At 34.0% G+C, this 16,072-nt stretch overlaps 3 protein-coding genes across 3 annotated transcripts in view; all 3 read left to right on the forward strand.

Annotated features, from left to right (window-relative positions):
* LOC110039174 (putative calcium-binding protein CML19) overlaps window positions 1-7,541 on the forward strand; it is a 33,351-nt gene extending 25,810 nt beyond the window's left edge. The window contains exon 2 of the mRNA XM_020744150.1: window positions 7,200-7,541. Within this exon, the coding sequence (XP_020599809.1) occupies window positions 7,200-7,541 (342 nt within the window). The remainder of the gene's footprint in view (window positions 1-7,199) is intronic.
* A 4,087-nt stretch (window positions 7,542-11,628) lies between these two features.
* LOC110039176 (probable calcium-binding protein CML31) lies at window positions 11,629-12,054 on the forward strand. The gene has a single exon (XM_020744154.1). The coding sequence runs from the start codon at window positions 11,629-11,631 to the stop codon at window positions 12,052-12,054; it is 426 nt and encodes a 141-aa protein (XP_020599813.1).
* A 3,386-nt stretch (window positions 12,055-15,440) lies between these two features.
* Window positions 15,441-15,866, forward strand: LOC110039177 (probable calcium-binding protein CML31). Its single transcript, XM_020744155.1, has one exon. It carries the CDS (start codon window positions 15,441-15,443, stop codon window positions 15,864-15,866), a length of 426 nt encoding a protein of 141 aa, XP_020599814.1.
* The last annotated feature ends 206 nt before the right edge of the window (window positions 15,867-16,072 follow it).

Genomic DNA, 16,072 nt, shown 5'->3' on the forward strand with positions numbered 1-16,072 from the left:
AGGTATGTTGAATTATGGTCATTGGAGCAAAAAGATGCAAAAAGGAACGAATTTGGAGCGAAAAAGACCAAAATATGAAGATTTGAACTAGGGCGTCGACGGAGAGATTTTCTCGAGACTCCAGCCAAAAATTTTAGAAGGCCAGCTGACAGTGCCCTCGAGGCCGCCGACGGTGAGATTGGAGGTTATCCCAACAGGTGCATTGAATGTGGACAATTTTTGGAGGGATGCTTAGGAAACTCTTGGAGAAACTCTTCTAAAACCTTAAAAGAAGATTTTTGGCCAAAAATTGAGGGGAGTTCAAGGAGTTCGAGGAGCTGGAAGGTTCAAACAACATCCAAGAGCCCCAGTAATGTGTAGAGAGTTTAATTTAAGGTTAGATTGTGAGGAATTCTTTGAGAGATTGTAAGAGTGGAGGGAAAGTGAGAGATTTCTTCCTCCTTGCCGCTTCAAAGAAGAATTCTGTGTGCTGTAAAGAAAGGAAGAGATTCAGAGGAATTTTGAGAAGTTTGCTTGAGGAGGAATTATAAATGAGTGTTATTTACTTGTTGTATTTTGTATGACTTTGCTTTTATATATAAATTTTGAGTTCTATCGTATCTTCCCCATGAGTTCTGAGTAGTTTTCTCTATCTTTCTCCTTGTCTTAAGATTTTGTGAAATGGTGATTTGAATTGGTTGAGCCATGACGATGTTAAAGAAGTTGTGATGATCTTTTCACTTCGATCTTAATTTACTTTCAATCTGGTCAATTGATTTGTTAAAATATGTTGAGTTTTACAACTAAAGTGAAGATTACATCCATGATTCAGGGGGGTCAAAGCCATCGGAAGTTGGCTGCAAATAAATAGGAAAATAAAATTATCGGACGTATAATTGGAGATTATTGAGTGATAGAATAAAATCCCCAATTCAGTCCTATCGTTTGGGTGCTGAAGTGTAAATGTTAGCCCTCAGGTGAGGGGAACGTGGGAGCTTCAAAGTGAGAGCCGGTATCCTCCCAACCTAGCCGCAGATTCAATAACCAAGCATAGGATTAGTCAATGTTCTTTATGCCTGGACCAAAGGGTAAAGAATAGATATGCTCCTATTTGACACAATCCAATTTGAACTGATTCACTTTAATTTCTTAATAAGGAGAAGGATGTTTTCTTATAAAGAAGAAGAAGCTTGAGGAGAAGTCTTATCAAAAGTTGGTTTCACTAATCCATATTTGGAGTTGAAGCCTTAATTCCTTCCTAAATTGCTTGTATTATTAGTCACAGATAAGCAATTTGAATTATATTATTGTGATTAGGTATTCATTTTCTAAAATCTTAGTTCATAGCCTCTAATATTACTCCCTGTGCGATCGATATCTAAGACTCCATTAGAGCCATGTATTACATGAGCGATACGTATACTTGTGTTGATAATTGTGACTTTACCATCATTGAATATTTTATAAATACATCTTTATTGAATCTATAACCGTTGTCAAGTTTTTGGTGTCGTTGCTGAGGAATTAAATATGAGGAATTAAATCTTCTAGCAGCAGTATTAAATAATTGTATTTTTAAGTATATATAAAGTCGCTGTCATTTATGTAAAAGAAAGCACTGAATATGAAATATTTTTCTCCTTATCATGAATCAGTAATAAGTATAGGAATTCTGTTGTGGAAGTATTCAAATTGTGTTGTGCCAAATAGGAGCAATATTATTCTTTACCCTTACTAGAGATGCTATAAAGAACATTGACTAATTTAAAGTTTGAATAGTTCTGAAGACCAACTATGCAGGGAAGATACCAGCTCTCATTCTAGAGTTCCCTCGATTCCCTCCACCTAAGGGATAACATCTCGTATTAGAACCTAAATCAATAAACCAAGTTTGGGGCTTTAGTCTGTCACTCTAAAGTCATCTAACTCTATACCCTTCAAAGATTATTTCCCTATTTATTTGCACTCAATCATATGAACTACATTCTCATTCATTTAACCTTATGTGATTCTTTGCAATTGTTGGCTGGGACAATACCAACCTGGTTCTTACATGTTCTCACAACAAATTTTAACACATGGATAGGTTAGGTCAAGAAGTAAATGAAGTACATAGAACAAAATCATCACATCTTCTTCCAACATTAAAGATTAATACTCTCCACAGCATCCATTGAATATTTTAATTACTTATCATTTTAAGGAGAAAGATAAAGAAAACTACTAAGAATCCATGGAGAAAAAAAACAACACTTTAGTTAACACTTTAGTTTAAAAGTAGAAATCATTGTCAAACCAACAAGAAATCTCGATTAAAACTAGAATTAGTTTAAAAATAAAGATAAAAAACTTATCTCAAATCCTCCACCAAATTCTTAAAGTTTCTTTGAGTCTCTTCTCTTTTACAACACTCTTAACTCTCACAATAAAACTAAAAACAAAAAGGATAAAGTAAATTTGTGGTGCCTGAAAATCTCTCCAAAAGAACTTCTCAAAACTCCCTCTTTTCAAGCACACTTCTAGAGTTTCAACTTCCTTATTTTATAAATTTCTAAGAGGTGCCTTGGTAACTCTTCAAATGTGTCCAAATTTGATGTATCCAAATTTGATGTATTCTCAATTTATTCTCTAAAGGATGCTTTCATTCATAAGTCTTCTAATCATATTTTTGTTTATAGTGGTCATAACCACCCTCTTTAGCCAATATGAGGGTAAAATTTTATGACTGTTGACAGTCTTGTTAAATTTTAGCACTCTGTTGGATATCCTATTTAAGCCTCTGGTGCTTAAGCGCGGGGCCTCTGGCGCTTAGGCACGGCCTTTTTTATTTCACCAACACTTACGTGTCGGATCTGGCACTTAGGCGCAAAACTCTTTTGCACCATTTTTACATTTTTTCTCCAAATTTGATCCTTTTCACTCCTTTTAGCATTTTTCAGGCAACCTATGAATTAAAACTATGTACAGTGGTTGTGTGTCTAAGTGTCGTGTACAGTGCCCTGTTGACTTGGTATCCACTTTTGTGGCTCACACTGACTTGAAACAAAGCCTGACAACGTTTTTTCCATATCAAGGTTACAACGCCTGACATGGTACCCTGATTTTTTTAGGCCCCCACTAGTTTCAATCACGTAGATATCATTGCGAGAACTGATTTGGCTTTGGACATGTCATTAGCACCGTGGTTGTGTGTCTGATGTCACAGCTTTCCCGGGACATGATGGTAGCTCATGATGGCCATGCTGACTTGATATCCACAACATCAACAGTGTGGTGTTACCTCATTCCTTGTCACAGAGTCTAAGTTGAGCGCTTTCAGTCGCACACTCTGCCATCTTGGTTGACATGATATATGCCTTATCAGCAGTTTCTTGACGCCTCATGTTAGGTTGTATTTCTAAAGTTGACCTAGAGTGTTTTGTGTCGTGCATCATGCCATATTGACTAACATGACATCTATCACATTGTCAATGTCACAACTCCTTATTCTACACAACAACTCTAAAACACTTCTTTTCGTATAAAAGGAGCACCCTTGGGCTATCCCAAGGGTAGGATTTTTGAGAGCTAGACGTTTGAGGGTTGAAGTTGGGCATTATTTTTTGGAGTTTTTGGCTTGGCTTTTTCATTCTTCTGATCGTGAAGCTTTTTGCTTCCCTCCTTGGCAAATTATCCATATGCTAATGTTGTTATTTGTTGTGGCCATAGAAACTGATGAAGCAATCATCATAGTTTAAAAATCCAGACGTCTTCTAACAATTGCGTACGGGAGATTATCTTTCCTTGTGATTATCTTTCTAGAAGAAGCCCTAGATTTTATGTTAAAGGAACTACATTGGGTTGTTGTTAGGCAGAATCTAAGTTAGATCCCTATGTTTCCAATGCCATAGCCACATTTTTTTATTGCTCCTTTGAGAATAGGGCCATAGTTTGCCCCAGTTCGTGGAATCATCATTTGTGTGTCACGACATTATCCCATTTTTTGGTGTAAAATGAGGTTTCAATATTGTCTATCAGCATTTAGCCATCATTTTACCTTACAGATAGCTTTGGATCATATTTTCTACAATGGCATGAGGTCATCTAACCTAGTTTTGACCAAAACTTGGACCTTAAGGACATTTCATCATAATAATGCCAGGTCTATAAGACCTGATCGCAGTGTTATTCTCAGTGTCACAGCCCAAGTGAACTTTGCTTCCACTCGTGTTAGAGCCATGACACAAGTTCAGATGATGAGATGTTATTCCTCTTTCTGTTGTCCACTATTGTCTTTCCCGTTGATGAAAATACTACATCACAACCTTCTCCATTTGTTGTAAAATTGACCTTTCAACATTACAATGCTTGGATTAAATTGAGTTTTACATCATCCTTTCTTTGTGTGTCACATTATTGATGCACCATTTGTGTAGTGCAATGAATATGAAACACTTGTTGTTTAGTCGGGGTCAATTTCTTGTCTCGGACTGATCCTTATGTTTGCTCTTTAGGACTAGGATTGGCACATATTGGTTGTCTTGTCCATATGTTTGCTCATTAGGTTTACCCACATTCTAGGTTGAGGCTTTTGAATGTAACTTTTGCCTGAATTATGGGTAAGCTCATCTAAGGACTAATTTTATAATTAAACCTAACAACTTCAACTTAAATATTCAAAAACTAAATAAAAACTTGTAAATAGAGCTAAAATTTGCACAAACAATGTTGCACTCTCAACCTTATAAACATTATGCATAAAAAAATAATGAATTTGACATTAAATAAAAAATTGAATAGTAATTATTTTGTGATTCAGGAATAGCCCAAAAATATCACCATAGGCATATGTATAACCATATTACTTATATTTCTTGTCTTTCAGACACTCATACATTACATAAAAGAAATGGTTTACCCTGTCATAATCATCATCATATGGAAATGAGTTCTGCATTTATACTTCAATTAGCCTATGAACGGATCCACTAAGTTTTCATCATTAAGGACCTCACAACCTATTACACAACCTACTCTGATCACTCGACACTAAGAGTCAACAAAAAAATAATAAAAGTTTTTAATGTGGTGAGCTATAAAATATTTAAGTTTTAAATTATAAAAACATATTTACATTTTTCTTTTGACATTATACATACCAGACATACTTAGGTAGCTTGATTTTTGATCAAGTTGTACGACTTATTATTCCTAACAATTAACAACCTACCCTATCTTGCATTCATTGAGACCGGCTTAAATGATTTTCATTGTGATTTGGTGGTTTATATGCCAATCCCTTCCAAGTAGGGTTATAAGTCCATTGCATTTTTTTGTTTGTGATTTTTCTTTCACTAAGATTAAGGTTTTGAAGTTTCACTCCTTTTAGTTAACTTTGCCTTAACTTTAGGATTTTGAAGTTGATCTTCTAGTTAAGATGTAAGTCCTCACCCTCCTAGGCTTTCTCACGATCATATATCATGTGATTTACATCATAACTTTCTAATAAAATATCAGCATGAAACATCAAATAAATTTCTGTTAAAATCATTAAAACCAAACAATAGGATAGTTGATTTGTCGCTGAGTTTCTCAGTATCTTCAACATCTCCTACTCTTTCCTCTTTGGGTTCCTCTAATAATTGTTTAACTTTTCCTCTAATAATTTTTTAACTTTTGACCTTTTCCCATTTGGACATAATAATTGATTGTTGAAATTTAAACTTCAAATTTTGTTTAGGACAAAACCACATCCTTAATCAAGAGTTTCCTTAAGTTTTTTTAGTTTCTTGAGATGTAAATTTTGTAGGCTTACCTTTATAAGAAGTTTGGATCGCAGCTTTAATCTAAAACATATCTAGTCTTTGGATTAGATAGGAGAAGATTTGTAGGCTTTTACCGTTGACTAATGCAAATATTCAATATTTCTTAATTTAAATAATTAAACCCATCATAAAGTGGTATATCTCTATCTTGAGATAGAATATTACTTTTGATATCGAGTTTGATTATTTAAATAATAAAATCTTCAAATTTGTATTATTCTATAAAGGCACTCCCTGCAACGTATCGAGAAATATAAGAGACATTTTTTTTGTAAAATTCTTCATTTAACCCTAAACTCATGATATTATTGAAGTTTAACTTCAAATTACTAGAAGTCTTATCATTGTCATAACAAATCCATCTCACTTGTCTGGTAATGATGACGAAATTAATAATTCAGTGATCTCATCATCAAATTTGATATCCACGTAGCATAATTGGCTAGTCATATTATTGAAGTTATTCAGGTGTTCAGCCACCGAACTGCCTCCACCATCTTCATATTGAATAATCTCTTCATCAAAAAAATATTATTTGAAGTGGAAGGTTTATGATACATTATCAGTGTCGGCATGAGAATCTTTGTGGCTTTTTCATTTCCTAAATTGAACACAGGAAATGAAAAAAGTAAAAGATAGATCAAACCTAGGTTCGTTCAATTTAGCACTTTCCATTCTTCAAGTCATTGTCTCAAGCTTCTTGGTGATTCCTTATAGTGACAAATATATATATATTTTTTATCAAGCAAATCTTCTACTTGCATTTTCCAGAACTTAAAGTTTGATCCATTGATTTTAGAGATCTGAAAAGATAATTAACAAAAAATGCACTACCAAGAAATTCTAAAAAATAGCGCACAAAGATTTAACATGAAAAAACATGAGAATGGGGAAAAAATATGGAGTCACACCACACCAAAGAATTCACTTTTTTTTAAAAAAGTACATATTACACCACTCAATTTTTTCTCTCTACCGCATTGGAACTTATAAAATACTGCTCCAAATTCTCTCTTATTCTCACATGAGAAATTGCATGTTCTGAAATCCACCTCATGAATTTCACCACTCACTTCACACCAAAGCCTTTGAGAATTCATTGTGTGTAGGTATCGAGAAAGGCTACTTTGAATTGATAACTTAAAAATCAAAATAGAAGAAACTATCTGGGTGGCGGCTTAAAGCCATAACTTTGAAAACACGCACAAGCACCCTAACGTCACACTAACAAACGATCAAATATTATGGTTCATATTCTAAACTTAACCGAGAGAGAGAAAGAGAGAGAACACAACATTCAAATATTACATACATGCGTATATCTATATATTCTCATCAAAATTCAATCTTTAGCAAACAAAACAAAACAAATATATGCACCTCTCGCTTCTCTCAATATTTCTAATTACGATGCAGGGCCTTGAACAGATATCTCTAGAGCGGGTATTTTGTTGCTTCGATGAGAATGGTGATGGAAGGATCTCTTCACCTGAGCTTAGGCCATGTATGAGTGTCGTCGGCTATGAACTATCCTTAGATGAAGCGAGGGTCATGATAGATTCAATGGATGCTAATGGAGATGGGTTGTTGAGTTTAGAGGAGTTCATGAAGTTGATAGAGAGGGAAGAAGAAGATGTCCGAATGATGATAGAAGCCTTTAAGATGTATCAGATGGACAGTCAAAGCTGCATTACTGCCAAGAGCCTGAAGAGAATGCTAAGTAGATTAGGCTATTCTAGGAATATGGAGATTTTCTAGGAGGTGATTAGTAAATTTGACATTAATGGAGATGGTGTGCTTAGTTTTGATGAGTTCAATGTTATGATGATGGCTTAGAGTTTATTTGCATTGTTTTTAAAAAAATTCAATTATATATGAATTATTTTTTTTATTTTACTTGTTAGTTTAATTTTTGTTGTGTACCATTTACTTTAAAAAAATATTATTTAAATTTACTGGTAATGGTTATATTATTAATCCACTCAAGATTTGTACTTGTGAGATTATTTATAGATTGGATATGAATATTAAAATTGTTATAAGAATGCCTACAATTTTTATTCTCGTTTCACTTAAGGAAGCTTATCTAGTGCTCAATCTCTTACATATGAAGTCTTACATATTAGGTCATAACAAAGATTTCGATATCAATATTGGCAATCTTTATGAGTCACTTACAGCTTAAAAATAAAATATTTTTAGAATCAAGTGTAATCTCTTTAATGTCTTCCTTTGATTTACTAAATTATTTTTCTAATCAATTCATAGATTCACTATGTGAAATAGAGATAATAAATATGTATGCATCAAAATATGAACAAGATGTTGATTAAACATAATAAACAACTCCTAGTGATTATTTGTTGGTTGTGAAGGCCCCTCAAGAAGATAAAAGTTTTACTAATATGTATGCTATTCAATGATCTCCTTCATCTACAATTTCCTAAAATATCATAGCTTTCAAAGCTCCGTATTATTCCTTCATTTGTAACTTGATTATATCTTACATAGCGCTTTTATTATTATGCTATTTATATAACCTTTAACGACGAGGCTCTAAAGTAGCACACCATTAACAATCATATGACATACATTCTAGATAAGGATGTCTACTATGAAGAAAATAGTAAAGCGACTAAACCTCGTAAATTCATTTATGTTGACATTTATGCTACTTGTTAAAAATCTAGGTAGCCATTACCTAAGAATATATTTGTCAAGAAAGTCCCAAAAGATAATCTCAGTGATCAACATTGATATCATTTGATATAAAAATCTTCTAAGTTACCACCAATCATTCATAGAGAATTTCGTTACATGTACCTTTAGAGAATCATTTGATAAAAAAGCTACAACTAACATTACATCATAGTGTCATTGTTTATTCCTACTAAAGAGTTTGTGGTCAACCGACATTTCTGAAACAACAATCTATTACTATGGCTTTCAACTATGACATATACGCCAAGCTAACACTACACTCATTTACGAAATTTCTGGTAGCTATTTCCTCACTAAGAATCGACTTCAACCATTACATCCCGCTATCACCAAAAACTGCATTCATTATGCCCTAGTAATTTTCAATAAATTATTACTATACATTTACAAAGATCAACTTTGTAACTCAATATTCTCTATTTCAAATTAAGAGTGAACATATATGCTCATAATTAATGGTGGATTATTTTAACTGAGATAAACTCGTGGTTTTTCCACTTTCCAGAATTTTTCACATAAAAATTGAGATGTCTCTTCCTGGTTACTTCTCTTTAATTATCTGAGCGTGTACTAGGTTTTCAGCAACACTAAGATAATTCATTACCCTACAACCGCCATCCTTCTAAGGGCCAGTTTGGGGCAGCTTAAAAGTGCTGGCAGTATTTTCAAAACGCCGCCTTGCCGTTTGGATCGCACGTACCAACTGTGTATTTAAAAACAGGGTTTTCATTTTACGAAGGACGCGAGCCGTGGCCTCATGCCTGCGGTCGGCGTTTTGGTCGCGTATGAAGGCTGTGTATTACTCTACTGCCCTCGCGGAAGAAGCCGCTCCTCGCTGCCCTCGAGGAAGATGCCCCTCACGGAAGAAGCCGCGCCCTCATCTCGATTCGCTCCGCTGCTCCCTCATCGCGATTCGCTCCGCTGCTCCCTCATCGCGATTCGCTTTGCTGCCCTCGCGGAAGAAGTCGCTCCCTCATCGCAATTCGAAAGCTCTGCCCTAGCCGCTCCCCCTTTTTCGTCATTCCTTCACTTCGCGGTCGAAAGCTATGCCCTAGCCTCTCCCTCTCTCTCTTCATCGGCGAAGGACACAGAGAAAATAGGTTTGTGTGAAGGAGCGAAGAGAGGAATATCGCAATCAGGGAGCACGAGCGAGCTTCGATCCACGTAGAAGTTTCGAAGAAGATCAGAGCATGGTGGAAGATGGTCGTAGGAGTTGGTGCAGATTTTGATTCAAGTTGAGATTTTGATGAACCGGGAATGAGATTAGTTTGGATTAATATTGAGCTCCGAGAATCATATTTTTTTAATTGGAAGGAGAAGTTGCAGCTCATGGATGCAATTTTCTCACCTTGAATGTTGAATGGGAAGAGAAGAAGTGTACATTTTTAATTCGTAATGTATTTACATTTATACTAGATAAATTTTATATTTTATATTTATAACACTCAAATCTTTCATACAACATAAAAAATATCACTCTTTCTAATGCACAGATAATGTGTTATAAGTGTACAAATCAAAGTTTGAATATTAGATATGCAATTACATCAGAATTGTGCAGCATGCATATAAATCTATCTAAAGCTAATAGCATTAATTTTTTTTTTATTTATAAATATATGTTTATATCAAACTTCAATTTTTACATATTTGCCGCCTTACCAATACATATGAAAGGCTTGTCTGGAATAAATGTAAAAATTAAAATTTGTATTGATGTGTTAATATAATACATAGGAATTGGTTGGTATGAACGTAATTGCTTCCGTTTCTATGATATTCCAGTCAGATAGGTTTGCTCGAGATTCTGGGGTGTCAGAACCGGGCAATATCCGTCGTGATATGTTTTTACATTTTAAAGTCAATATTGTTAATTTTTTTCTTTGTAATTTTAACATGTTATTTTTTCTCTTTTTTTTGTTTCATTATAATTCATATCAGTATCTGAAAGTGTATTTTACATTTATATATGTAACTATGTTTTTTTATGTCATCGGAAATATTTGAGTAACTCAACTCTTTTGTATTTTCATGTATTAACATTTGAACTTTAATTTTACAAACTTGTCACATTCCATATAAAAATTTTTTGGTGGTCTGTATGTATCGAATGCGTCTGAAGAGGGTTATATGGTTCTAAAACATTGTCATTTTGTTGAGAAAACGACAAATTCTGCATCACAGATTATTCATTAAACTAAAAAAATCTGTAAATAAGCTGTTTATAAAACACACAAACAACCAACCAGCTTATCCGAATCAGCTGCTCATCAACAGTTTATTAGGATACGCTGCTTATCAGCATAATCTGAATAAGTTGCAGCTGCACAAACATAAACAGACCTTAACACTCATCAGTTGTAGAAGAATAAATCTAATACCAATAACATTTCATTCTTAAATTATTTTGAATGACTAAACTTTAAATTAGTTAAGAGTAATCGGTAATGTGAAAAAATATTTATAAAATTATTAGATAAAATTTTTATTAATCGTATTTTAGTTATAATTATTAAAATATTGGCTAACATTTGTTCTGATGAACGCGTTCACTGTTAAATTTAAATATATTTAGCAATATTTTAAAATTTCATTCCGTACATATTAATCATTTCTCAACAAAATTATGAATGTTATGTAAAATTAACCATTCAACAAATGTATTTGAGTTAAATGAAAATTATCTATTGTTTATAATCCAATATTATAAACAAATATGAGCATGATATTTAAATATATAAACCTCTAGTAAGAGATACGGCAGCCAATAACCATACGGTCAGCCAATTTAAGAGTAAATTGTGACCGATTTTTATATTATTAAGACGATTGCATAGCCAAATCTGCCGGCTTGAAGGCCTGACCTTGAAAACACGCACAAGCACCATAACATACTTCACTTTAACGTACGGTCAAATATTACAGTCTATATTCTAAATTTAACCGACAAAAGAGAGACAAAACTCAACATTTAAAGACAACATAGACGCATATATCTATATATTACCATCAAAATTCTATCATTAGAGCATCAGAAACAACAAAGCAAAAGCCTGCATCTCTCGCTTCTCTTTCAATTCTTCTGATCTAGCAGAAAACAACAAATTATTTTCTATTTACATTGATGCAGAGCCTTAACCAGATATCTCTAGAACGGGTGTTTTGTTGCTTCGATGAGAATGGCGATGGAAGGATATCATCAACTGAGCTTAGGTCATGTATGAGCGTCGTCGGCTATGAACTATCCTTAGACGAGGCGAGGGCAATGATAGATTCAATGGATGCTAATGGAGATGGACAGTTGAGTTTAGATGAGTTCATTAAGTTGATAGAGAGGGAAGAAGAAGATGACAGAATGATGATAGAAGCCTTTAAGATGTATCAGATGGACAGTCAAGATTGCATTACAGCCAAGAGCCTGAAGAGAATGCTAAGCAGGTTAGGCTATTCTAGGAATATGGAAATTTGCGAGGAGGTGATTAGTAAATTTGACATAAATGGGGATGGTGTGCTTAGTTTTGATGAGTTCAAGGTTATGATGATGGCTTAGAGTTTATTCACAGTCTTTTTAAAAATTTTCAATTATATTTGTATTTTTTTTTTACTTGTTAGTTTAATTTTTGTTGTGTACCATTTACTTTAAGAAAATGTGATTTAAAATTACCGCTAAATGTTATTGTATTAGTTCACACAAGGTTTGTGCTTGTGAGATTATTTATCGATTGGATATGTAAAAGGAATGACAATTGTATTTATTCTCTTTTCACTTAATGAAACATATTTAGTGTCTTTAATTATTATTTATCACGTCATAAAAAAGATTTTGATATCAACATTGATCATCTTTACGAGTCACTTATAGCTTAAAAATAATATATTTTTAGAAACAAGAGTAATCTCTTTAATGTTTTCCTTTCATTTTCTAGATTGTTTTTCTAATGAGTTCTAGAATTAACTATGTGAAACAGAGACAATAAATAGATATCTATCAAACTGTGAACAAGATGATGATTAAACATAATAAAAAACTCCTAGTGATTGTTTGTTGGTTGTGAAGGTCCCTCAAAAAGATAAAAGTTCTATTAATCTCTACCGATGGGGCTCTAAAACAAACAGAAGTCATTGTAGAAGTTTATGCAACTTGTTAATAATCTATGTAGCCATTACCTAAGACAATATTTGTTAAAAGTATCCAAAAGGATAATTCAAAGCTCAACATTGATACCCTTTGATATAAAAATCTTCAGAGTTATCACCAATTATTCATAGAGATTTTCTTTACATGTATCCTTAGAGGATCATTTGACAAAAAAACTCCAACTGACATTACATTATAGTGTCATTGTTTATTCATATCGATCAAGGAAACTTTCACTTCCAAATTTATATTCTACTTGTTTACACGCTAATCTGATTATGTCACACAATTTTATGATAAGATACGTACATATTAGCGTCAGAGAAATCCAAGCAGACACCAAGTTGAGTAGGATAGCTACAAGGAACTATTGTTGCGATACTTAACTGATAATGAAGTGCAGTAAGCCCAAAACACAATGGCCACTGAAGAAAATATGGTTATAAGCAATCACTTAACTTTTTATTAAACAGAAATGAACAAAAAAAATAAAAACAAAGACCTTCATTTCATTTTTATAAATTTACTGCAAAATAGATGCTAACAAATAATTCTTATCCTCTTCGATAATTTAGTTTCATACAAATACAATGCACATCTCATATCTAATCTTTCAAATTTACGCACATAGAACATAAATCTTTAATATCACAAAAACATAACACCAATTTACCTTTTTAGTGAAGTGAAAAACAACGTTTATTTAAAACGCCAAAATGTTCTAAGTGGTTAATAGGTCACGAAGTTCCCGACTTCGGCCCATATGACCTATAAAATCATCACAGCTCAGCACTATGATCAACGTGATTCACAGCTTGTGCAGCTTCCGACACCAACCCTACGACCTATGGAAATCATCATAACTTATCTCTACGGCCTACCCGACTAGCTACAACCTACCTAGTTCACAAGTCGTGTAGCTTCCAGCTCTATCTTTTATGACCTATGTTTGTCATCGTTGCTTACCACTGCGGTCTACATGACTAGTTACGACCTACATGGTTCATAGCTCGTGCAGTTTCCAACTCTAGTCCTTTTGGCCCACAGAAGTCATTGTAGCTCACCACTATGGCCTACATGGCCAACTATGGACTACGTGGCTCACAGTTCATGCAACTCCCGACTCTAGCCACTACGACCTACAAACGACATCACATCTCGCCATTATAGCTTATGTGACCAACTATGACATACATGGCTCATAGGTCGTGCAGCACTCGACTCCAGCTTCTGTGGCTAGTGAACGTCATCACATCTTGCCACTATTGCCTATGTGACCAACATCGACTTACATGACTCACAACTCGTGCATCTCTCGACTCCAGCCCCCGCAGCCTACGAGCATCGCAACTCACCATTATGACCTATATGACCACATATGACCTATGTGGCTCATAACTCACGCAGCTCCCGATTTCGGCGCTTGCGGCTTACAAACGTCATCACAACTCACCAATATGACCTATGCGGCTCACAGCTCATGCTGCTCTCGACTCTAGCCCCTGTAGCCTTCGGACATCATCACAACTCACTCTTACTTCCTACATGGCTCATAGCTCCTGTAACTTCTTGTTATGGCGTCTGTGGCCAACCGATGTTCTTGAAGCAACCATCTGCTACTATGACATATATGTCAAGCTAACACTACAACCATCTATAACATTTCTGGTAGAATATTGGCTCCGTAAGAATGGACTCCAACCCTTACAGTCTGCTATCACCGAGAACTACATTCATTATGGCTAGACTGTAGCTATTATCAATAAACTATTAGTGTACATTTACAATGATTAATTTTGTAACTTCATATTCCCTAATTCAAGTGAAAAGTGAACATGCGCACTCATAATTCATGGTGGATTATTTCAACTAAAATAAACCTCGTGGTTTTTTCACTTTCGAGAGTTTTATTTGTAAAAGTTGAGATGTCTCTCCCTGCTTACTTCTCATTAATTATCTGAGTATGTGCTAGATTTTCAGCAATACTACGAAGTTAATCATTACTATACCACCGCAGACTTCCAACAAACATTAGGTATAGAAGACTAAAGCTAATTCTTATAACCTTTCATTCTTAAAATATTTTGAATGACAAAACTTTCAATTAGTTATAAGTAATCGGTAATGTTAGAAAAATATTTATAAAGTATTAGAAAAAAAAAATTATAAATCGTATTTTTGTTATAATTATTAAAATATTGGCTACCATTTGTTCTGATGAACGCGTTCGCTGTTAAATTTAAATATTTAGCAATATTTTAAATTTTCATTCCGTACATATTAACCGTATCTCAACAAAATTATGAAAGATCTGTAAAATTAACCATTCAACAATTGTATTTGAGTGAAATGGAAATTATCTATTCTTTATAATCCAATTTTGTATAGAATTATGAGCATAATTTTAAATATATAAGCCTCTCGTAAGGTATACACTAGCCAATAACTCTTCGGTCAGTCGATTTAAGAACAAAATGTAATCGATTTTTATATTCTTAAGACGTTAGCATAGCCAAATTTGCCGGCTTGAAGGCCTAACTTTGAAAACACGCACAAACACCATTACGTACATCACACTACGGGACGGTCAAATATTACAGTCCATATTCTAAATTTAACCGAGAAAGAGAGACAAAACACAACATTTAAATACAACATAGATGCATATATCTACATATTACCATCAAAATCCTGTCTTTAGAGCATCAAAAACAACAAAACAAAAACCTGCATCTCTCGCTTCTCTTTCAATTCTTCTGATCTAGCATAAAACCACAAACTATTTTATATTTACAATAATGCAGAGCCTTAACCAGATATCTCTAGAGCGGGTGTTTTGCTGCTTCGATGAGAATGGTGATGGAAAGATCTCATCAACTGAGCTTAGGTCATGTATGAGTGTCGTCGGCCATGAACTATCCTTAGACGAAGCGAGGGCCATGATAGATTCAATGGATGCTAATGGAGATGGACTGTTGAGTTTAGATGAGTTCATTAAGTTGATAGAGAGGGAAGAAGAAGATGACAGAATGATGATAGAAGCCTTTAAGATGTATCAGATGGACAGTCAAAATTGCATTACAGCCAAGAGCCTGAAGAGAATGCTAAGCAGGTTAGGCTATTCTAGGAATATGGAAATTTGCGAGGAGGTGATTAGTAAATTTGACATAAATGGGGATGGTGTGCTTAGTTTTGATGAGTTCAAGGTTATGATGATGGCTTAAAGTTTATTCACGGTCTTTTTAAAAATTTTCAATTATATTTGTATTTTTTTTTTTACTTGTTAGTTTAATTTTTGTTGTGTACCATTTACTTTAAGAAAATGTGATTTAAAATTACTGGCAAATGTTTTAGTATTAATCCACTCAAGGTTTGAGCTTTTGACATTAATTATAAATTGGACATGAGACTTGTGATTGTTAGAAAAAAT

The sequence above is a fragment of the Phalaenopsis equestris genome, unplaced genomic scaffold (genome assembly GCF_001263595.1).
Source record: "Phalaenopsis equestris unplaced genomic scaffold, ASM126359v1 Scaffold235610, whole genome shotgun sequence".
In the NCBI taxonomy this organism is placed as follows: domain Eukaryota; kingdom Viridiplantae; phylum Streptophyta; class Magnoliopsida; order Asparagales; family Orchidaceae; genus Phalaenopsis; species Phalaenopsis equestris.

What these genes read in the sequence shown, in the direction of transcription:
- LOC110039176 (XM_020744154.1), top strand. Translation starts at nt 11,629, where the DNA reads ATGCAGAGCCTTAACCAGATATCTCTAGAACGGGTGTTTTGTTGCTTC.
- LOC110039177 (XM_020744155.1), top strand. Translation starts at nt 15,441, where the DNA reads ATGCAGAGCCTTAACCAGATATCTCTAGAGCGGGTGTTTTGCTGCTTC.